General features: G+C 40.8%; 1 protein-coding gene across 2 annotated transcripts in view; it reads left to right on the top strand.

Annotated features, from left to right (window-relative positions):
- The window catches only part of il1rapl1b (interleukin 1 receptor accessory protein-like 1b), an 84567-nt gene that overhangs the window by 1921 nt on the left and 59536 nt on the right, over positions 1-23110 (top strand). For both annotated transcript variants that reach the window (XM_073826051.1, XM_073826050.1), the window contains exons 2-3: positions 6304-6490; positions 8658-8811. In XM_073826051.1, the coding sequence (XP_073682152.1) occupies positions 6304-6490; positions 8658-8811 (341 nt within the window). The remainder of the gene's footprint in view (positions 1-6303; positions 6491-8657; positions 8812-23110) is intronic.

Here is a 23110-nt window from a genome sequence, read left to right as displayed (position 1 = left end):
GTTCGCTGCATCAAGCTGTTGTTGAATCTAAAAATAACTTTGCATAATAGCTTTTATAACTTTTCAGTTATATAACAACAACAAAAACAGCCATCAAAAAAGTTGCTAGGCAATTCAGTTAAAAAGTACAAAGGCAGCGTTCTGATATAGCATTAAATTTACATCAACATGAGTTTTTTGCCAAAACTATCTTCTCTGGGACAAATTATAGATTAATGAGACCAAAGACTGCCCATTAGATTTACCCAAAATGAATTACATCTCATGTTTAACCACTACAGAGACATCAGAGCCAATGGTAAATTCCAGAAGATCTGTGGAAAACATTAAAACAAATTTTCAAATCGACATTATCTTTATTAACAAACTGCATATTTAAATATATTTAAACAAATACATTTTTATCTGAAAACCTCTTGAAATTACATTCCATGACACAAAAAGAGTAATATTTATTATTATGGAGGGAAGATGAAAATTGCATTGAAACTCTTCTCAAGACAGTTGGTTCAGAGATATTCAAATAATTCATATTTTATTATATAATATCTAAAACTTTTACTGCCTTCCGCTATATTTTTTATATTTTAACGATAATATTAAACAGCAGTGCTAAGCGTGGGAAATGTAATCTTGTTTTATCATCAGACTGTAACCGCTTCATCCCTCTTTGTAAACCCTCACACTAGAGCAGGGGTGGCAAACTCCAGTCCTGGAGAGCCACAGTCCTGCAGCGTACAGCTTGTACCCATATAAAAACTTACCTGCCTGTAGCTTCCTAGTAACCCTTCAGACCATGATTAGCTTGTTCAGGTGTGTTTGGCTGTGGCTCTCCAGAACCAACGTTTACCACCCCTGCACTAGAGTAAGCTTGGCAATCCCTTATAAATCTTTACGACCCCCAGGTTGGGAGCCGCTGGTCTAGATTACGTTATTTTTAAAATTCACGAGGTTTTTTCTCATGTAATTTTTCTGTCGAGATGTTTGATCAGCTGAAGAGTCGTCATGTGGATAATGAACAGTATAATCTATTCAACAGCCTTCACTTCTGTCCCTAACAGCCTGGCTTTCATTTCTGTCAGATATATAACATGGTGTTTCTCTGATTAAGGTTAAATCTAAATGCGGTAATCAATTTGATTCATTAAGAATGAATAGTGATTAGTTTGAACACTCAATCGTTTGAGAATCTTTCACTGATATACATTGTAAACTTTGAATCACTGACTTAGTTGACTCTGAACATCTTTTTGATTCATTAGAACTGGACAGTGTTCCATTTGATGAAGCCATGTTCCATTTGACTAGAGCAGGTGTGCCCAAACTCAGTTCTGGAGGGACGGTGTCTTGCAGAGTTTAGCTCCAACTTGCCTCACCAACTCCGGCATCATCGACTTGATTTATTATTGGTGTGGCAGTCAAATGTATACGTTACATGAATGTAATCATTAGAATTTAAAACATTAGAATTGTTAGTAAAGTCAGACACAAGCATAAGGACACAGGTGTGAAGCAGGTGTTCATGGGTTTATGTGATGGACTAAACTTCAGTGGGATGTGGCGATGTAGAGAAAGAACAGAGTCTAACTTCACAGTAGCGTTAAGACCTGAGAGGCATTATGGGTAAACAGTGGCTGTGTGTTGGGCTTCAGCAGTATATAGTTAATCAGCCGGCCTCGGCGCTGCGACACATGAGTTATGCGTCTGTCCGAATCGTGTCTCCTCCACTCCCAGCAGAGCCTGACCTTCCTCCGGCTCATAAATAATCCAGCGCTCATAAAATACTGATTTAAAGAAACGCAGTAGCGAACCGCGACGGGCCGCGGCGCATCCTCAGACAGACGTCACTCGAGGGACGGCGTCTCGTACTCTCAGGCTGCGTCTGAAGGCGTATTTCATTCACATTTCCCCTAGATTGCTCTGTTCCATCTGTTATAGTCAGAGAAATGAACCGGTTGCTGCATTACAGACGTGAATGTGGCTGAAATGCATCGGCTTTTTGACATCCTGCAGAATGGCTGTTTGAAACTGTGATTCATTGTGTCAGATGTTAGATCTTGATCAGAGCTGTGAGTTACTGTCACCGACTCTTATTCTCACAACTCTGATATTTCATAATGTGCAGCTCTTTTCTGTGCTAGTGTACTAGTGAGTGAACTTTTATGCTAATGTGTACCACCTGAGATTCACACCATCCTCCTGCGGCGTCAGTCTGTACAGTAGCTGTCAAAAGTTTGGAAACATTACAATTATTTAGTGCTTTCAATGAAGTCTCTTCTACTTACCAAGGCTGCATTTATTTAATCAAAAATACAGTAAAAACAATTATTATTGATGCTTAGTTATTAATGGTTCCTGTGATTATCAGAAATGTTTCTTGAGCAGCAATTGTTTTACTAAACAGCAGTACACCTTGTACACTCTGATTGGCCATTTCTTGTGTTGAGTTTGACACTATTTTCATGTTTCATGTTTTCATGTCTCTGTGCGATCCGCAGGCGTTGTGAGGGAAATACGGCCCGTGTTTAATGATTTAACCAACGCAAGCTTCCCTGTTCCCACATAACGGCTGCCTTCATCCACTAATTAACCGTGATAAATTCTCCTCCTTAATGCTTCCAACAATGAATCAAACATGATCATACGTTTAGTCAAAATGCTGTTAATTATAAGCTGACCCAATTTTTTGTGGATTCGCTGATATTCTTAGTTTCTGTTCAAGCCAGTGTGGAACTCTGGGTAAATATATCATCTGTGTCATCTGATCAACATGTACTGATATAAAATCCTTTCCTCATTCTGCTGCTTATGAACGCTTCAGATGAAAACAAGACGGTTTCCTTTAGCAGCCTCTACAATGGAGTATATTTAATACTCCGGTCACATGACCGGATCAATCCGAATGTTTCTGAGGATTGACCGAGGAGCGAGAGGTCAAGTTAGCTCAGTGTCATAATATAAATGGTTGTACAGTCGTGGCCAAAAGTTGCTGCTTAAGTTTTTATAATAGCAATTTGCATATACTCCAGAATGTTATGAAGAGTGATCAGATGAATTGCATAGTCCTTCTTTGCCATGAAAATTAACTTAATCCCCCCCAAAAAAACCTTTCCACTGCATTGTTAAGAAGGCTTCAGGGCGTCCAAGAAAGTCCAGCAAGCGCCAGGATGGTCTCCTAAAGAGGATTGAGCTGCGGGATCGGAGTGCCACCAGTGCAGAGCTTGCTCAGGAATGGCAGCAGGCAGGTGTGAGCGCATCTGAACACACAGTGAGGCCAAGACTTTTGGAAGATGGCCTGGTGTCAAGAAGGGCAGCAAAGAAGCCACTTCTCTCCAAAAAAAACATCAGGGACAGATTGATCTTCTGCAAAAAGTATGGCGAATGGACTGCTGAGGACCGGGGCAAAGTCATATTCTCCGATGAAGCCTCTTTCCGATTGTTTGGGGCGTCTGGAGAAAGGCTTGTCCGGAGAAGAAAAGGTGAGCGCTACCATCAGTCCTGTGTCATGCCAACAGTAAAGCATCCTGAGACCATTCATGTGTGGGGTTGCTTCTCATCCAAGGGAGTGGGCTCACTCACAATTTTGCCCAAAAACACAGCCATGAATAAAGAATGGTACCAAAACACCCTCCAACAGCAACTTCTTCCAACAACCCAACAACAGTTTGGTGAAGAACAATGCATTTTCCAGCACGATGGAGCACCGTGCAAAAGTGATAACTAAGTGGCTCGGGGACCAAAACGTTGAAATCTTGGGTCCATGGCCTGGAAACTCCCCAGATCTTAATCCCATTGAGAACTTGTGGTCAATCCTCAAGAGGCGGGTGGACAAACAAAAACCCACTAATTCTGACAAACTCCAAGAAGTGATTATGAAAGAATGGGTTGCTATCAGTCAGGATTTGGCCCAGAAGTTGATTGAGAGCATGTCCAGTCCAATTGCAGAGGTCCTGAAAAAGAAGGGCCAACACTGCAAATACTGACTCTCTGCATAAATGTCATGTAATTGTCGATAAAAGCCTTTGAAACGTATGAAGTGCTTGTAATTATATTTCAGTACATCACAGAAACAACTGAAACAAAGATCTAAAAGCAGTTGAGCAGCAAACTTTGTGAAAACTAATATTTGTGTCATTCTCAAAACTTTTGGCCACAACTGTAGATGACAGTCGAGTCAGCGTTTGGCATCATTCCCGAGATGAACACTCTTTTCTCTTTCCGCTGGTTAGCATCAGAACAGCAGTAAACACAGATGCGACGGCCGTTTGGCTCTTGAGTCAGTCTGTCAGGTCTTTAGGCTTCTGTTTCACGTCCTGCTTTGATGAGAAAGAGGAAACAAGCGTTCAGTGAGATGTTTAGAGAGGACTGTGTCGTCCATCGATCACTGCGATCGTTTGTCCGCCGTACGCAGGTTTTTATCGGAGCCGGTCAGGATGTTTAACAGCGGTAGACTCGAGGGAACTCATTTGCTCAGGTGTGTCCATCTGTCTGATAATCTCACGTCATGTTGAATCTGCATCTCCGCCTCGTATAAATTCCCCACTTAAGCTGACAGCCCAGTTAACGGCGTGAGCCGGCTTTAGCTGCTCTCATCCAGCACCATGGAGAATTCAGGAGAATTCTGCAGATTCCAGAAACTACCCATGATCCTCAGCGTGTCACAGATATGTCACATGCGTCTCTTTCATCTGCCGCTTCAGCGTTATAGCAGCTCAGTGCTTCTTCAGCAGCTTGCTGTATTTCCGTTCGATGTGATTCTGTTGTCCAACTCTATATTCTAAGGCCCTAATTATAATCTGTCATATTTTTTCCCTGCTTGTTCAGCTCTAATTATGACAAAGTTGCTTGTTTTCAAATGTTTTATTAACCCAAACTGGGAGTGTCAATATAGTAAATCATTTAACCACAATTACTTTTGTGATTCCAGAAGTTCAAGAGCTGCATGTTCCTTAAATCAATCAATAGATGTTTATGGACAAAATAAAGAATTCTTCAGTTTTTACCTTGATTTATTTATTTTTTAAGCAATTTAATTAAGTTAGGTTAATAAAATAGAACTTGTATTATGTTTTTTGTGACAATTTCTAATTTAGTATCATGAACATGCTTGCAAAGTTTTGAAACTTTTTGAAAGGTGTTCTGAAATGTGTGTACAAAATCTGTTATGATTGATGTTCACGGGTTAGTTTGACCCATAATTTTGTGATTAACAGCAGCTGCACAGACCCAAAAATTGGATGTCTTGTTATGTTTGGTTCTAAACTACCCTCTGAGTTGATTTACATTGATGCATTTGTCAGATGCTTTTATCCAAATAAATGGACACTGTTAAAAACATACATTTTGATCAGTTCAAGCGTAGTAATCTGCCTGGGATTCAAACCAATGATCTTGGCATTGCTAGCGCCATGCTCTACAGTTTGACCTTTGAAAATAAATAAATAAAGATACAATGTAAAAAAAATACCATTTTAAAAAAACATGTTCTCATATTTAGTTGTATTTTTTCTTTGTTGTATTTTTTCACAATGTATTTTTGGTGCATTGTGTTGAGTCCAGTTAGGGTCGACCTTTAATTCAAACATAATACAGGGGTTAAATCTTAATAATACTAGTGGCTCTGACTTCCTTGAGATCCAGCGGCTGTAGATGTTTCACGTTCTCCTTTGTATTTGTAGACTGTGGTTTGTCCACCTGTGTTTTGATGTCCTATATATAATTGAGAGCTGGGAATCAAAGCACAGGCTCATTATAAGACTCCCGTTTTTAAACCTGGAGCTGGGGGTCATATGTACTGGAGGGATGTTAATCTTTAGTTTCATTCTGTCGGTCTCTTAGTCTCCGTTCACTGTTCTTTGAGTCAGCACTTTCTGTCCTTTCTTCTCTGTGTTCTGCATTGTGTTGTTTCTTCTGTTCAGGGAGTTGTTTTCCAATAAATTCAATTGTGGCAGTAAGAGGCGTCCGCTGAGAGCGCCACTCTAACAAAGCTGAAAAATGGCCTGCTGGCTCTCTGCTCTCATTTCTGCTGATCTGAGATGTCCTGAGCCCAAGACAAGCAAAGAAACAATTGCTGAGAATGATGTGAAAACACAGCAGACCCTTTTAACCGAGCGTTTACAGACTCATTTCAACAATAAAGAACGAGGATTTCTGAGAAGTTAGGCTCGTCGTGATGTGAACGTGAGATTCCTGGCTCCCGCCGATCACCACTAAAGAACCAACATTAGAAAGCCTTTTCCAGAGCGAATCAAATGCCTGTTTCTGTCAAGCTTGTTGACGGTGTTGTTTTGGTGTGTTTTGCAGGAACTCCACGTACTGCATGAAAGTGTCGATGTCGCTCACGGTGGCCGAGAACAACACGGGTCTCTGCTACAACTCCAAGATGAGGTACTTCGAGAAGGCCGAGCTGAGTAAGAGCAAAGACATCCTCTGTCCTGACATAGACGACTACATTCAGACTGGAAGAGAGCCAGAGATCACATGGTACAAGGTGCGATCACGTGTTTTGGTGTTTTTTATTATAATGCCGTTGTCTTCACCTGAATCTCACCAAAAACTAGGGATGTCAAAAAAAAGATTTTTCGAATATTCGTTGAATTTAAAAAAATAAAACCCCACATTTTTAGGTGTGCTTTAAGGAGGCAGTCTTATCAGTGGCGCACAAGATGCGATAATGATGTAATTGTCGTTGCATTCTAATGTTTTTATTAGCCTATCCAATTGAAGCCACTAGATGTGACGCTTTGCGGAAAAAGAGAACATCAATGCGGAGAACATATTGTTTACGTCAAAACTGAAACTAAGCCATTCACACGGAATGCATTATTTGCACATTTTCTAGAGGGACGTCTATCACCGCTGCACTCGCGTCTCGCGCAGGAGAGACGCATGTTTAGAAGGCCATGTAAAATAATGCAAGTTCAACTTGAACAATGTCGAGACTTTATGGGTTTAAAAACATCTCATGTTTTTAAAATTAAAAAATGACTCTGTGTGTAATTCCAATTTTGATAATATTTGATATGATAGTACAAAATTCTAATTTAGTTTTTCAGCCGTTTTGACAGCCCTACCAAAAACACTTTCAAGCAGTTCAAGTTCAGAGATAACCCTGCATGCGCGGGACTGTTTTCTTAATCTCGCTCCGGCTGAATTTCTGACTGGTAATGCTCTTTCCTGCAATGTGTGTGTTCCGCTTCTGTGTTTGCTCCCGCACACGTTCTAATATTGCATATTGTGAAATATATGCTTTTAAATAAGTGCTCGCTGTTCACTTTCACTTTTGTTGGAAGGAGGGCTGCTGTCAGAAAGCATTTTAGATGTAGTGCTTATGATCAGTGTGCATAACAGTGATTGTAAAATATATATTTTAGGCATGGAAATTTCTTATTTTGAGTGTAGGTATTTAGGATATGGTCTGGCCGTTGGGCTTGTTTTGTTACGCAGACCTGGCCTCCCTGGCTGTATGGAGCAGAGTAGATTCTTACAGTTTGGCACACGTTTTCCATGCAACTTTTGATTTCTATTAAAAAAAAACAAGACAGTGGAGGTGGTTCTGCAATGGGCAAGTAATGTAATCGGTGTATCACAGACTACTGCCCAGTGTTTACACAACTCCATCATTCTCGTTATGCATCAAATCACAGAACGACAGGACCCGCACTGTATTATTTGCTCCCATGAGATTTACGTCGGGTCCCAATGCAGCCTTCGGGTTCAGAGTTGAAAATAGTAGCCATTAGGCAGAAACTGACCTTATATCAGTCCAGATGTCCTGAGGCAAAGATGATGAGATGGGCAGTTGTGTGAATTGGTCAGTTTCAGGTGAAATTGGACTGCACACTAATTGAGATGAGCGTCAAATTAAACGTCTGTCACACTTTCTGGGTAAATTGAATAAAAGATTGTGACAGACTGGGACTGTGTACATTTGTGCGGAAAACATGCCTGAATTTAGTTAACATCAGTGTGAACTTCATCCTCTGCAGTCTGAGACAAGCGAATTAAAGCTGAATTGAAACGATGGACTGAAATGACAAACAAACACACACCATGAGCATCAAATGACTCATTTGATCCAGTTCTAAATCAATCACATCTTGGTATCGGTCCTTATACCATAGCTTTATATAAACTGAGCTAGTCTAGCAAAGAGGTTTTGTTTGCAATACTTTTTATTCTTCTAAAAACCTCTTTATGTCTTTTTGCGTCATATGAAAACGGTGTGTTCTAATTAAAATAGTTGAATTGTGTCTGTGCTATCACTGACGATTAGAAAATATTTCGTCTTTGAACATTTCCGTCAGTTATTTCTTTGCTGAGATTAACACACTGGTTAACTTCAGCACAGTTCGTGCATCATCCTCTCATGGTTCGCTGCCTTGATAATGAACTCATCTGCTCATCGACACAGAAATTAATAAGTGCTAAATAAATGATTGACAGGTGTTTCGGCAGTCGTTGCCGAGGCAACAATTTACAGATGAAACTCTAGCTGTTGACAAAACACTGTCAAGTCTGAAATCGGTAGTGCTGCAGTCTATTGACATCATTGTAAAGCCGCCCACTTGAAAGCGATTTATTAACGTGTCATTCCAATGAAATGTGCGCGGCGAGATCACAGCCGCATTAAACAGCCCATCTGTTTATCTGTGCAGGAATGCCGGCCGAAACAGTGGAGACAGAGCATCGTCAGGAAGGCGGATGTGCTCTCCATCAAAGACGTGCGGGAAGACGACATCGGAAATTACACCTGCGAATTACAGTTTGGGAGTTTCGTGGTGAGGAGGACCACAGAGCTGTCCGTCACAGGTAAGATGAGCTCTTCTGAGCCAGGTGTGTCCGGCAGAGTTATGCTTCAACCCTCACTAAACCGCTCAAACAGGCCGTCCAGGTCTTCAGAATCTCTAGAAACTTGTGTGTGTTTTGGCAGATTGTGTGTGTTAGGGTCGACAGCAGAGGGCAGCAGGAGGGATATCTGATTTAGTCTGATATTAACGGAGGAGGTGCTCATGCACAGCTGCAAACACAATATGACAAGAGCTGATTTTGTACTGATCTATCACAGCCTAAATGTGATTTTATACAAGTTTATATTATATTATATTATATTACTTACATGTGTGCACGTTTATATTACTTTTGAAGTCATGTTGCGTGTCTCCGACCAACACAGCAGTGTTCGAATCGTACCAATCGATGATTCAAAGACCATTATAAAGAGAGCCATTTACTTTATTCCTGAATGAATTCGCAGTTTGAACAACTGGAATCGATTGAGTGAATGACTTATAAAGACATTTACCGCCACCTGCTGGCAGATTTAGTTTCTTATTTAAAGAAATGTTATTCTCATTTCAATAAAACGTAAAAAAATAAATAAATAAATAAATAAATAAAAATAATTCTGTCATCATTTACTCACCCTCATGTTTTTTCAAACCTTTCTTTTGTGGAACATAATACATTTTATGTTGGATCAAAGAAAATATTTCTTTCTACAATTTGTAATGTCTACTTGATACTTTCTCATTTAACACAAACATAACTTTAAATGATATTTTGTGGGTATTTTCTTTTACAATCAAATTTATTTTTTGATTTAATTAATTAATTAATCGACACATCACACTGCAAAAAATGGTTTTCTCACTTAGTATTTTGTCTTGTTTTCTAGTATAAATATCTAAACATTCTTGAATCAAGATGCATTTACTAGATGCATGATTTTTTTTCATGCCCCATTGGCAGATATTTTTGCTTGTTTTAAGCAAATACGAATAAAATTTTGATTAGTTTTTTTAGAAAGCAAAACATAATATATTAAGTAGTTTTACTTGCTAAGTAAAATCATCTTGATTTAAGAATTTTTTGATATTTACACTAGCAAACAAGACAAAAAAAATAAGTAAGAAAATCATTTTTTGCAGTGTATGTAATTAATTAGATTCAATTTTTTAAGGTTTTCTCAGTTCAGCTAGAATGCAGACGAGTAAAACTAAAGGCTGTTGGTTCCTCTTTTGTTTCTCTTCTGCTTTGGAGGATCTCTGAGGTCAAGCCTGAAATCAGCTGTCGTTTAATTCACGGCCCAGCTGGAAGAAATGTTTTCACGGAGTCAGAGCGATGAGAGTCTGTCTGTGATGAGCAGCCTGTGTTCCTGTAGCTCTGCTAGACACTCTCTCACACACACACACACACACACACACACACACACACACACACACACACACACACACACACACACACACACTCACACACACACATGTTGGGTTTACATGTTTTATGGGGACATTCCATAGGCGTAATGGTTTTTATACTGTACAAACCGTACTTTCTATCGCCCTACACCTACCCTACACCTAAACCTAGCCCTCACAGGAGATTGTGCACACTTTTACTTCATCAAAAAAACTCATTGTGCATGATTTATAAGCCTGTTTCCTCATGGGGACCTGAGAAATGTCCCCACAAGATCAAAATCTACTGGCATTCCTATCCTTGTGGGGACATTTGGTCCCCACAACGTGATGAATACCAGGTACACACACACACACACACACACACACACACACACACACACACACACACACACACACACACACACACACACACACAAACACACACATGTTTGTTTTTGTGAAATGTGGGGACATTCCATAGACGTAATGGTTTTTATACTGTACAAACCGTACTTTCTATCACCCTACACCTTCCCTACACCTAAACCTAGCCCTCACAGGAGACTGTGCATATCTTTACATTCTCAAAAAAACATTTTCTGTATGATTTATAAGCCTTTTGAAAAGTGGGGACATGGGCAATGTCCTCATAAGTCACCCTCTCCTTGTAATACCTATGTCATACCCATGTTATTACACACATTTGTGTCCTGATATGTCACAAAAACATGCCCACACAAACACACACACACACACACACACACACACACACACACACACACACACACACACACACACACACACACACACACACACACACACACACACACACACACACACACACACACAACACACAGTATCTCTCTCAGTCCCAGTTTTAAGGTGCTTTACTGGCATGACATATTTTTGCATTCATATTGCTAAAGCATTTGCAGTGTTGCTGTGTGCAGTTCAAACAGTGCAAAATGGGAATAGAGCAGAGCATAAACATAAGTTATGAAAAATAAAACCATGTAATAGACAAAGAAATAAAGTATGGATGACATTAAGGAATGTAATTATAAGCTGAGTGAATAAAAGTTTTCTCATAATGCAATGATAAGAGAGACTAATAATAAATACTGCTGGAGACACAGCACAGGACTGCACTCCACACTAAAGATGACGGCTTCAGAAGTCCGTCGGTCCTGCAGCTTTGGATTTTTCTGAGCGGATCCTGCATGTCTCTCTCTCGTTGTGTTTTTAGAATAGTCCAGTCCTATTTGTGCTTACAGGGAACAAGCAAATACTATAGTTCAGTTTTCACTGTTCACCAATCAGCCAGGCCAGATGCAGCTTATTAATATGCATCACTTATAGAAATGGCTTATCTGCTTCCTATAGGACGTCAGCGTAAGACCCTCGTCCGGTGCCCGACTAATGAAAACAGATGATTATACTTATTGAATTTGTGTCATGGATTTGGCTCTCGTGCTTCTCAGAGTAAGTGCTTAAAAACATGTTCCCGAACGGGAGGGTAGAGATAGATTTATTTTTCTTTCATGAAAAGAGATGAAAGTCTTTAGGAGTATGATGAACTCCCTCTGGATCTTCAGTAAATACTCCATATTAATTCCTGCTCAAGACTCTAATATACCATTGCACATTTATTGTCCACAGTGTCTTGTATTCTATGTATTCTGAGTAGAAACAAACATAAAACACAATGTTTAGTTTTTTTTAAATTCTGATGCCGAATGCTTTTTCATGTAGAACATACATGTGTGTTGATGTTCAGTAGGAGTTAGTCGTGTTGAGTAGTCTTTATTGTCATCATCAGGAGCATTCATATTCTTGTTCATCCTGATTTGGAAAGCTTTGTTCTAACAGTGTTGACATTCAGCTTTACCGCTTGACTCTTCTATGCTGATCCAGTCCGGCTGTCTGGCTGTGGCTGATTTATTTTGTGGAGATGAAATATAAAATAAATGTCTAATTACAAGCTGCTATACTTCAGAGAATATCATGGAAATATCAGAAACGTGCTGAACATCTGCACAGCTGTGATTAGCTCTGGTCTCGTACCTACAGCACTTTTACTACGGCAGTAACACTCTAATATCGGCTAAATGCTTTCTCTAGGATTCAGTTCTGCAAAGTTTTACGTGTTTTTCTTACAGGCAACTGATATCGCATTGAACAGGAGAGGCGTATGTCTTATTCGTGTTTGATATCACTGATGTTGCTATTGAAATCATGCATTATGCTCTAAATGAATTTTCCCATTGTATAAACAGTTCATTGAGTCGTTTAATCACTGGAGCGTTGTCATGTATTTAGTTCTGTCAGTATCTCTGTGCGTCCCAGTGGAAGTTGCTCTGCTGGTAGTGCCATATGGATCGTTCGCTATTAGGGATGGCTCGATATCATCATTTTGGCTTTAGTATTATACCAGAATGTAATATCTCGCTATTGATACTAAATTGATACCATAGGTGATAAATAATCAGCCTCAAAAGATGAATTGAAAACAATTTAGTAAGTAATGCTAACATACTAAACATGTATTAATTAATTTATCATTTATAACTAATTATTGGCCTAGATTAATAAGTGTTTTCAGATTTCAGGCTCAGTTAGCCAAAGAAAAATCATTCAATATAAATTCAGTATAAACAAATTCAAATAATATTTGATTGTTTGAAATACAAGTGCAAAAAATAATGCCATATTTCACTTCTACTATTGTAGGGTCACCAGATTTCTTATGGTGGAATACAGGACAGGCAGGGAATGGTTGGCCAATATGACCACGATATGAGAAGTTTTATAATTTTTTATTATTGTATATAAAATTCTTTTATAACAAAGAAACAATTTACATACCATAAAACAAATACGATAGGGATACTAATGAAATAAACCCGTTTTTCAAAGACAGTAGGTTTATTTAACATGCATTAATTTTGTTCTACAATGAGCTTGGTTACCTTTTATTAGGCTGTTCTGCTGTGACAGAACACTACTACTACTCGCTCTGATCACTCAGTTGTAAAGAAATGTTGAAATACAGGACAAAACATGATTTTTTCAAAATAAGTCGGGACACTAAAAATAGAGCTGAAATACAGGACTGTCCCGGGACAAATGTCTGGTCACATCTACATTTACCCATTTCGCAGCAATTTGGAAGCACCGGCGCCTACAGGTGAACTTCAGGCGAATTGATCCAAATGATAATATCGAACCGTTTGAAATAAACTATATACCGGTATTTTTCCGGTAGCGGTATACCGCGCATCCCTATTTGCTATATATTCACTGAGAAATGCAACTTGGTGTCATGTTTGCAGCATGTGCTTTGCATTCTGCAGCATCTGTTTTTTTTGTGGCAGTGGTAATACAGTTTTGGTAATATTTTATAATGCATTAGGAGTTGAGTGGGTTAACCCTGGGATTTTGCCAAAGAAATATGGATCTGCTAACAGCTACATCCTGCGGCTCAGAGAGGATTCTCCTCAGATGAGCCGTTATATAACAGCGAGCAGGTGAACGTCTAAACACACAGCAGCGTTCAGTTCTGTCCACTGATTATCATATGAAAGGTGTGAATAATTATTCAGTTAATGGAGTATGTGAGGCTGTGCAGAGGGTCTGTTTCAGCAACTGCTGTCCTTTACGAGGATGAGTTTGGACCTTTTTTTTTAGAGGAAACCGGAGCGAACGCTGAAGCATTTAAGTGTGTTTGTGCAGCCGGGGTGGAGACATATTTCCCCATCCTCTCTCTCTCCAGGAACAGTAAAGCTCGTCCCACATAAAAATCAATATTTAATGTCAACATTTTATTTTATTTTTTTTTCCTCTTGTGCTTTTCTAATATGAGCTCAGATGAGGCAGTCCCCGCTTGTGTGTGATATTAGTGTGCGTCGTGTTGTTTGTGGCGCGCCACGTCACCTGTCAGCCCAACTTCAGATCTGTCACTCAAACTGCTGTCGTCGTGGCAACAGAGTGGAAAATAATGAGAGATATTCGCACCTTATGGTTCCTGTACTGCCATATTACATATGAGAGAGAGGGAAGGAGAAATAGAGAGGGAGAAATGAGGAACAGCTGCAGTAGATAGAGTGAGAGAAATAAAGAAGACTTGATGCAGAAAAATATGGCTGAAGTGGGGAGAGAACAGACAGAGAGAGAGAGAGAGAGAGCGTTTAGAGTATGATGGATGAGCATGTGATCAATGCCAGCGATCTGTCATGTGGCTCGTTTTCATAAACACATTACCGATGGAGACGCTCGTCCGGTGGCCGCTCTCTTTACAGGGTTAAACGGCAGCCGACCCTCTTCATATTTAACACCGCTCCACGATTCCGTCTGTCGTCTCATTGAGCTACGGTCAACAGCTCTGTCCAAGAACATGCGACACAATGCGCAATACTCCTGTGAAACCTCCGGAGCCAGTCGCAGTCTGATCAACGTGTATCACATGAACAAAAATCTGATTTCAGTGAGGTTTTCATTATTACCGTGTGACTTCTTGTTGATTTAGGATCTTCTAAAGCGGTGTGACGGCACGAGGAGACGCGAGCTGATTTTGAAGGGAAGCTAAAAGAGAAGCGGAGGCCGTCGTCCCGATGTGTGTCGGGGGTTTGTGATGAGGAGGCACTTTTCCTCTAAGCTCAGAGTCGTTTTAAATAAATGAGCGGCGAGGCCGCGGCCCGCGTGGAGGAGAATGTCTAATGTGGTTATATTTAGAAGTCATTAGTGAGGCCTGGCCAAATGAAGGGCTGTTTTTAAAGTGTTCTTCATTAATTACACAGGATCCTCCATCTTGATGGAGTGCGAGTGGGATGAGTTCTGGATTCTGAGAACCATATTGAGGTCAGAGAGATCCATACTGGGACTTACACATGATATTGACGTTTTGTTTCAAACTCAGCATGTGGCCTACAGGACCTCCGTGGAGACTTCACGTGTGTGCGGAACAATCTTGTGCTCTTAAAGCACTGCTTTATAACCTTTTCAGTTCTAAAGGCCTCATATATGGTACGATATTCCCTCTGCCGTCATTGCGACAATGCTGCTCGTTTTCCCCGTCGGAAACTGGACGTATCAAATAAAAAAATTCTTGGTTTGAAAATTTATTGATTATTTTAATTTTAATTGTTATTGTTATTCATTAAAAACGATTTCAAGGTCATCTTGTAAGCCCCTTTCCACGCTGGCTGGGAACCTCTGCCTTAAATCATGTCTGACTTAGTCCCAGAATGCATTGCGATGGACGCATTACCGAAGTATTATCCAAGATGATGATTCTTTCTATTGTTGCGTTTATGACCGTGTGCAGCTTTTGCTTATCATCGTGCGAAAGCTACATGTGTTTCTGGAGCCTGTCGTGTGTTTGTGTGGTGATTCAGATTCATTAGGGATGCTGCTGTTAAGGGTTAGCGGACAGTAAGGCTACCAGGGTTTGGAAAAACTCGATTAATGAACGTTCTGCTGTAAACGTAGTGTGTACAGTGTTCATTTACAGTAAAGAGTCCTGCTGATCACAGTACAGTCCATAAGACACAGTCACTTCATACTCCGCAGCAGCTCATCTGTGAAACACTGAGCACAGTATGCATCCCGTCGCAGCACTGACAGCCTGCGCTTTCTCTTTTCAATGACACATTTTCCTAGTTCTGCAAGTACATCCTCAACCTATGGGTGACTGTGATTTTCTCTAGTGTACTAATATGCATTAGTTCGAACAGCAGAGCAGAATGTGCTGTAATACACAGAGACACTTTCCCTTCCAAATTGCATCAGCTTAATTAGAGAATATTCTGAAATCTTTGTGTTCATCCTGACCTGTGACCATTACATTACTAGTGCCCGTTTATTCTGAGATAATCAGCATACTGTGAAACCAGAACAGTCCAGGATTGTGTTTGGACCCTCTGGAGAAAGAGACGGTTTTCAGCAGGAAGTCCTGCACATGTCATTCCTGCTTTCCATTCATGCCTCTTTTGTCCTGAAATGCTTAAGCTTATCAAGTCATGTATTCACGTTGTTATATACAGTATGAGACTGCGTATGACTCCCTTCCACGTTTCTCTCTCTCATTTTTTAATCCTCCTCTCACAGAAAGCACTCGGCACATGTCTTAAAAGTGAGTCAGTGAATAAAAGGCCATTTGATGTGTTTTCTTCATTCTAGCTGCACTTTCATTGCTGTGTGTAATGAATATCTTCACTAACAGCCGTCCAAAGAAGGGGAGTGTGGTAGTGGGCTCTCTGTGACCTGCATTACAGAGCTACACAACACATGAATGCACCGTTTCCTTCCACTCAGCCCTTAATGGCTGTTAATATGTTCCATTTTCTCTATGAATCACAATCTGAGTGTGTGATCGTGAGTGTAGAGGCTGATATCAGTTATAATTCAGTTTGCTTTAAAAAGAGCTTTCAGAATGCTGAGGTCAGCTGTGATTGGGGTGGAGCTAAGTGGGGTGGTCAGATGGGTGGGTGTGGTTTAAGGGTGGAGTTAGGGGCGTGGTCAGACCATCTAGATTGCACCTATCAGCTCAGCATATGTGTTCATATTCCTGTATAGAATACATGTATTGTTTCCATTTCATTCTCTCTCTCTCTCCTGTGAATGGTAAGTGCTAATGGAGTATGTGTAAATGTCAGCTGTCTCATGAATTCATACATCTGGGTTCTGTAATGACGATCACACTTCATCAATTAATGCGTCTCTCTGGCAAATTATCACTCAATTTGCGTCTCGGCGTTCAGAGTGTTAAACTGCTGTTAATGAAAGCCACAAACACTGCTCTCACACCCACAGTTTTTCTACCTTTTTCAACCTCCTGTTGGGAATCACTCAGGATTTCTGTCTTGAAGTTCGCCACTTAATCTTATATTAGCAGACATCTATTTTTATTAACTTTAAGCACATGAAAGAATGATTCTGTGACCTTGAGATTTTTTTAGAACATCATTTACTGTGATCGTTTTGACAGCTGTACTCCCTCTAGAGGTTCATTTGGAAATGACAGGCTATGACCTCTAATCAAAATGAGACACAGAGAATGAAGGATAATGTCTGTAGATGCAGGACATGTCAGTCAGGCATGTTTATGTTTTCAACGTGTTGTTGAATAAAGAATCTAATGTGAGAAATGAAGGGCAGTGCTTTATTTTTATGCTCCAGACCAACCCAGAATTTAGCTCTGTTTCTTCAAGACGGAGTAATTGGCTCTCAGGCAGAGCTGGAGTCTCGAGCTGTCAGTAAACACATCATCCCGTTATAATTGAACACTTTCCTCTAGTTTTAATAGCACATTGTTTCAATGGCAACTGGAACAGAGCTCGTTCGTCCTTCCAGAAGAAATACGTCTTGTTTGGCTCGTGTGAGACTGAGGTCTTCTTAGGACAAGTCAAATTTGTAAAGAGGAAATATACAAACCTGTAAAGCTCCACTCAGCTTTTCAAAGCATACTGCAGGTGAGGAGGGGTCAGGACCGTCCTGTCGTTTGTACGGACTGTGAGCGACCGCATGAATAATTCAGGCTCGAGCCTCGTCACGTGACATACACGTTCTCCCGTCTGGTCACACGGAGGGTCAGATCACGACCCGTTGCACGAGATCCGCGGCCTGTTTTTGTCTCTTAATGGGAGCGGCGGGTTACATTAGACATAATCATTTCTGTGTGGTGTCTTCAACCCCGGCAGGCTGTAATTTGCACCTTCACATCCCCTCTGCCACATGACAGCTGCTGGAGCCGTGACACTGTCATTTTCCCTCCCGTTTCTCCAGCTCTCATAAAGCCTCTCGTATACCCGCTGACCCTTCCGATCGTATATAAGCGTCGCTTCCCGCATCACCCCTGCCCTCGTGTTTTTATTGGACCCCCATGAGTCTTTGGGACAGCTGCTGTCACGAATACTGTTAGCTCTTCTGCTGCAGGCTCAGTTTTCCTTTTCCAAATTCCATGTTTACTTATTATACATTTTTTTATACATAGAAATGATTTATGTATGTCTTCTAATTTTTGTTGTTTATGGACATCAGCAGATGATTACAGTCTTGAAAAGATGTGTTTTTTTGTTGTTGTTGTTGTTGTTTTGCAGATTCAGATGTTCTGGATGTTTGGTGTTTATTGCTAAAGGAAAATGTCTTAAAAGGACAAACCTTACAATGAATCTTTTGTTCAGATGCAGAGTAGCATTGATGAGTATGTGAGAGGCTAGACTGGAGGTTTCTGGTTTCAGTTTCTGGTTTTCAGTCACTACTGTTTGCCGACAGTAGTGACTTTCACTTCTCGTTGTGCATATGAGATTCAGCTGGAACCCACTTTATTTTTCAAATATATAGGGGCCAGATACAGCGTGTTTGGATCACATTCAAGTCAAGTCACCCTTATTTATATAGCACTTTCAACAATACAGATTGTGTTTCAAGCAGCTTTACAGTATTAAATAGGAAAATAGTGTGCATAATTAACATTAATGCAAGAGGACAACAGTAAGAAAAAGTAAAAAAAGCTTGGGAAAAATCAGGCTCAGTCGGGGGGGCCAGTTCTCCTCTGGCCTGACGAACCAGCAGTTGTTCCATGTTGCAGGAAAGTCAGATTGTGCAGAGACTCATCAGGTTCCTGTGGTCTTGGGTTAGTGTATTAAGTGTAGGCCAGGTTAAAGAGATGGGTCTTTTAATTTTAGATTTAAACTGACAGATTGTGTCTGCCTCCCGGACAGGTAGATTCTTCCAGAGTTTAGGCGCTAAATAAGAAAATGATCTGCCGCTCGCAGTTGATTTTGATAGTCTAGGTATTATCAAATGGCCAGAGTTTTGAGAACGCAGTGAATGTGAGGAACTATAATGTGATAAGAGCTCACTCAGGTACTGAGGAGCTGATCCATTGAGGGCTTTATAAGTAATTAGCAAGATTTTAAAATCTATACGATGTTTAATAGGGAGCCAGTGCAGTGTTGACAGAACCGGGCTAATATGGTCATACTTTCTGGTTCTAGTAAGAACTCAAACTCCAGCTGGTCCAAAATGCAGCAGCTAGTTTATTAAGCATGCAGAACAATCACCCAATAAAGCATTACAATAATCTATTCTTGGGGTCATGAATGTTTCTGCATTTGACATCGAGAGCATAGGTTGTAATTTTGATATATTTTTGAGGTTTTGCAAATGCTAGAAATGTGGCTTTCGAAGGAATGATTGCTATCTAACTGATGATGAAGAACTGACAAAGCAGCTCATGTGCTCATATGCTCGTGCTCATGTGAAACATCTGGCTCTCATTAAACAACTTAATTTCCTGTTTGACTCTGAGAAAGCATTTTATCTAGAATAATAATGCAAGATCCGATTTAGAATAGTGAATCAGACGTGCTCGGCAGTTTCCTCTCTTTTTCTAGATCACGGTCACTTCGTCTGTGTTTGGAGAGGATTTGTTTCTCTTCAAATTGTTTAATTGTGGTTTAAAGCCTTTTGAATTGTAGTTTTTGATGTTTCATCATGAGTTCTCTCTCAGTCTCAGTGGGTTAGTTGTGGTGTTTCACAGACACACATACACTCTTAGCGTGTGTTGTTGTTGTGAGCGGGTGACTCTGGCGGTGTGCCCTGAATGTGCTGCTGTAACAAACTGACCTGTTTGAGCAGGTGGGCTCGCTGGCAGTGTCCGTCTCTGAGCATTAGCCCTGGCACAACATGTGTACTGGTATTCCCTACATTACGGGCTCCAAATGTCCCCACAAGTATAGTAATACCAGTAAATTTTGACCTTGTGGGGACATTTTTTAGGTTCCTATGAATAAACATGTTTATAAATCACACAGAATGAAGTGTTTTGAGAATCTAAAAATGCCTGTAGTTTTTAGCTGTAGGGTAAGGGGATAGAAAACACTGTTTGTACAGTACAAAAACCATTACACCTATGGAATGAACCCATAATAAAAAAAGGAATACTGGTGGGTATCAGTCCAGTCATGTGCCTTTAGTGTCCCTCATGTGTTCTCCCTTTTCACTCCTGTGATAAATCTTCTTTGAATGATTTCATTAATTCAATGGCAAAGTAATTGCCATTGAATTTCTGATGTGTTTTTGGGTTTAATGAGAGCGAGCGCAGTCTTCTGATGCGCCAGGTGTTTGTTCAGATTCTCCATCACTGCAGCGTTTGTGATCCGAGTTTCAGTGAAGTTTGTCAAGGGCAGAACTGAACGTGTCAGTGTTGACTTTAATGTTCTGCTGAAGAGAACAGATGGCTGATGTGTGACGCTCGCGTCTGATTGGCCAGCTGAGATTCCAAGATGAAAACTAGAGAGAGAGAGAGAGAGAGAGAGAGAGAGAGAGAGAGAGAGAGTTTCCCTCGGAGCACTCCAAACGTTTATTAATCTCCTGCAAACATCTTCCCGCTAGATTTATGTAGTTGAAGCCGTCTGTTATCTGACTGTCTTTGTGTGTTTTGTTGAGACACAGACAGTGACATTCATGCATATTCATTCAGTTAAAACAATCAAGTGGCTCTTTTTGATTTCCACTATAAACTCTCGACACGAGCGGCGTCTCTTCTTCACGCCACGGCGGAGCGTTCGTGTGCGAGAGGGACATTTACTCTATCTCTTAATTAAAGATTATATCACATCATTTTCTTCACAAGAGAAGAAAAATTCACTTCAAAGAAAGAGTGAGAAAAATAATTTCTGTAAGTTCACCAACTGAAAATGAGGCAAAGTTATTTGCATGAGTAAGATTGACGTTTTTAATATCCACTGCGGCGGCAGTTCGATTGGCGTGACTGAGCCGTCGGCGGCCGTGAGAAAGCACATCGTGTGCTGCGGCATTGTCCTCATTATTTGGAAAACAATGCATAATTAAAGTAATCATGATTAATTACCATTCGCTCACCATTTGCACATCTGCTTAATTATAAGTTTGGAAAATTCCTCCACGTCTGACTTCCGATTTTGTGCGATGCGTGTTCTGACGTGGTTCGGCTGACTTGAGCGCATCAACTAGCGGCTCTGGATTCTCTGCGCTGATGTCCGTCTGTTGTTTTAATTACACAGACTCGATGAGAATTGGCTGTCGTCGCAGGGAGAAATAGGGCCCGGGGCTAAACGACTACACGGCACGAGGCCGCTGCTGAGAAGGCAGTATACGGTGACGTACATTAATCGTTCGAGAGTTTTCCCTCTGTGCTTCATAAAGGTCTCAACGTTTGGCCTGTTACAGACGTCCAGAGGGCCGAATGGGCCGCTGGACTACAGTAGGTGGGCTAGCGGGGTGAATGAGCATGTTCATTAAGCGAACGCGCTGACAACTCAAGCCGCTTTAACCGACAGACGCCCGGGAGTCCCCGGAGAGGAACCCTCGGAGGAAAAACGGGACGTTAACCACAGTGTCAAAGCAGGTGGAATAATTAAGAAAAAGGAGAGAGCTCATTTAAAAGGGCTAAATCATGGCTGTAAGTTAATTATGTTGCCTTACCTTACACAGGAAGTGGCTGCACCAGGGGATCGCGATGGATTTCCATTTAAGGAAGCTTCTGGCTCGTTAGCAAACAGCCACTTTTGAAAGGGAGCAAAGATAAGCCGCCTGACGACCCGTGATGCGATTGACGGCTCCGTTCTCAGATGACCACCGCTGTAGTTCCTGTTCGCAGTTCATGTTGGTTTGTTGTAGAGGAGCGGTTGACATTAGATGAATTGCGAGCACGTTGAACACGGGTAGCTTATAGCAAGTCAGCTTGTGCAGGTGGAAACAGTGTTTCTATTACTGCAAGCAGAAGCCACAGCGTCTCTAATGATAGACCATGAGTGATTCAGAAAGCTGCACTGATCTTCAGCTTCTCATTAAACCCTCGGCTGCCATGTTAGAAAGGTGACTCGGTTGTAAGTTGTAATTTAAGCTTGCTTGCAGTGTCAACATGTTTATTCTGCTGAACCCTAACCCTAACCCTAACCTAACTTCCAATCTGGTTTCAGACCACATCATAGCATAGAGACAGCATTCATAAAGATAATAAATGATATTCGCCTAAATTCTGATTCTGGCAAAATATCAGTGCTGGAACTACTAGATCTCAGTGCTGCGTTCGACACTGTCGATCACAACATTCTTCTAGATAGACTGGAAAACTGGGTCGGGCTTTCTGGGATGGTTCTCAAATGGTTCAGGTCATACTTAGAAGGGAGAGGCTATTATGTGAGTATAGGAGAACATAAGTTAAGTGGATGTCCATGACATGTGGAGTCCCACAAGGCTCAATTCTTGCACCGCTGTTGTTCAGCCTGTATATGCTCCCACTAAGTCAAATAATGAGAAAGGACCAAATTGCATATCACAGCTATGTAGATGATACCCAGATTTACCTAGCCTTATCGCCAAATGACTACAGCCCCATTGACTCCCTCTGCCAATGCATTGATGAAATTAACAGTTGGATGTGCCAAAGCTTTCTTCAGTTAAACAAGGAGAAAACAGAAGTCATTGCATTTGGAAACAAAGATGAAGTTCATAAGGTAAATGCGTACTTTGATGCTAGGGGTCAAAAAACAAAAAATCAAGTCAAGAATCTGGGTGTGATTCTGGAGTCAGACCTCAGTTTCAGTAGCCATGTCAAAGCAGTAACTAAATCAGCATACTATCATCTCCAAAACATTGCAAGAATTAGATGTTTTGTTTCCTGTCAAGACTTGTAGAAACTTGTTCATGCCTTTATCACCAGCAGGGTGGACTATTGCAATGGTCTCCTCACCAGCCTTCCTAAGAAGACCATTAGACAGCTGTAGCTCATACAGAACGCTGCTGCCAGGATTCTGACTAGAACCAAAAAATCAGAGCATATTACACCAGTCCTCAGGTCCTTACACTGGCTTCCAGTTATGTTTAGGATAGATTTTAAAGTACTTTTACTTGTTTATAAAGCACTCAATGGCCTAGGACCTACATAC

Source organism: Garra rufa, chromosome 20, assembly GCF_049309525.1.
Source record: "Garra rufa chromosome 20, GarRuf1.0, whole genome shotgun sequence".
In the NCBI taxonomy this organism is placed as follows: Eukaryota; Metazoa; Chordata; class Actinopteri; order Cypriniformes; family Cyprinidae; genus Garra; species Garra rufa.
The sequence above is the reverse complement of the archived record's forward strand: the minus strand, read 5'-3'. Positions and strand labels throughout refer to the sequence as shown.